General features: G+C 49.9%; 1 protein-coding gene across 1 annotated transcript; it reads left to right on the top strand.

Moving 5' to 3' along the window:
• Positions 1-558: 558 nt before the first annotated feature.
• Positions 559-1,573, top strand: LOC125525627 (acidic endochitinase-like). The gene has a single exon (XM_087534360.1). It carries the CDS (start codon positions 602-604, stop codon positions 1,508-1,510), a length of 909 nt encoding a protein of 302 aa, XP_087390486.1. The 5' UTR covers positions 559-601; the 3' UTR covers positions 1,511-1,573.
• The last annotated feature ends 302 nt before the right edge of the window (positions 1,574-1,875 follow it).

Raw genomic sequence — 1,875 nt, 5'->3', positions numbered from 1 at the left:
TATTAAGACTTGGTTTGTGGTACGCTGTTGTTGGGGTTTTATTAATTTAAAACCAGACGCATTCGGCGTCTTCGTTCTAAAAAAAACAATTAACACGTCGTCGGGCTGCGCGGGTGGGTGGGTTGTAGTTTTCCGGGTGGTTTACCTGCTCTGCTCCGCCCGCGAGCACAGTCGCCCCCGGTGGGTCGCCGTCCGGCTCGGCGTCGGATTCGTGCAATCGCGATCGCCTCTCCATTTGGCCTTTTGTGTTGAAATGGCTTCTAGCTGCATGCAACTTGATCAAACAACCCGGTCACCTTTTCTTATTTTACTACTGTATATGCAGGTGCCTTGCACGTCGTTATGTTCAAGTAGAACAAGATAATAACTGAAGCTGTGGTTCAAAATCACGAACACCGTCGCCGTTGATTCGAAACTCCGAGCAGAATGCGTTCACATGCGTTCATCTATGTGCCCAACAAGCCAGGCATGAGCATAAACAATGCAGGGAATGACGAATTAATTTCACACTACGAGTTCCCTCTTATATAAAGCCAACCCTCCGATCTCAAATTCATCAACAAAACAGAAGACACACTCCTAGTTCAATAGAACCAATAGGATGGCCCCACAAATGGCTAACAGATCATCATCCCTGCTGCAATTGCTGGTCGTGGTAGTAGTGGCGGCGCAGTTCCTCGGTTCGGAAGCCGGCGGTATTTCCATCTACTGGGGCCAGAATGGTGGCGAGGGAACGCTTGCGGAGACTTGTGCCACCGACAACTACAAATTTGTCAACATCGCCTTCCTTGCTGCCTTTGGCAATGGCCAGCCACCAGTCCTCAACCTGGCAGGCCACTGCGACCCGACCAACGGCGGCTGCACGAACCTAAGCTCCGACATCAAGTCTTGTCAGAGCCGTGGTGTCAAGGTGATTCTCTCCATCGGTGGCGGGGCCGGCAGCTACTACCTTTCCTCGGCCCAGGACGCCAAAAATGTCGCGACGTACTTGTGGAACAACTACTTGGGAGGTAAGTCATCTTTGCGGCCTCTCGGCGATGCAGTCCTCAACGGCATCGACTTCGACATTGAGGGTGGCACACCCCTACACTGGGACGATCTTGCGAGGTTCCTCAAAGGTTACAGCAACTCCGGCAGGAGAGTATACCTGACTGCCGCGCCACAATGCCCTTTCCCTGATGCATGGGTGGGTGGCGCCCTCAACACCGGCCTCTTTGACTATGTGTGGGTGCAGTTCTACAACAATGCACCCTGCCAGTATATCTCAGGTAGCACTACCAATCTAGCCGATGCGTGGAAGCAGTGGTTGATAGTTCCAGCAAAGCAGATCTTCCTCGGCCTCCCAGCGTCACCTCAGGCTGCCGGCAGCGGGTTCATCCCGGCCGATGATCTGAAGTCAGATGTTCTCCCATTGATCAAGAGCACAGGAAAATATGGAGGGATCATGTTGTGGTCCAAATACTATGATGACCAGGATGGCTATAGCTCTTCGGTGAAGAGTGATGTTTGAGAGGGTCACCATACTTTAATCTGTGAGATACATGTGTGCTTTCTTTCTTGTGATGTGTGAGGAATGGAGGATTCATCCATTTTCCTTGTTACTTGTAAGTAATTATGTGTCACTCGATTGTTGTATATGATATAAATACTTTTTTTTACTTGGAGCATGGCTTGGATCTTTCATTTCAAAGGAGGTAACCTGAATCCAGGATTATTTGTTCAACATGACTGGAATGTGGATTATAATTGCTTTTATTACATTATAAATTCTCTGCACACTGGAGCATTGTGCAACTTTGCTGCATGTGTCTTATCCACCTGGCCTAATCCGCAGTGGCGAATCTAGCAGGGGGCTTCGACAAGCTCGAGCCCCCC

This window comes from Triticum urartu, chromosome 7A (assembly GCF_056163025.1).
Source record: "Triticum urartu cultivar PI428250 chromosome 7A, HENAU_Tu73, whole genome shotgun sequence".
NCBI classification, from domain to species: Eukaryota; Viridiplantae; Streptophyta; class Magnoliopsida; order Poales; family Poaceae; genus Triticum; species Triticum urartu.
This window is presented reverse-complemented; position numbering and strand designations above follow the sequence as displayed.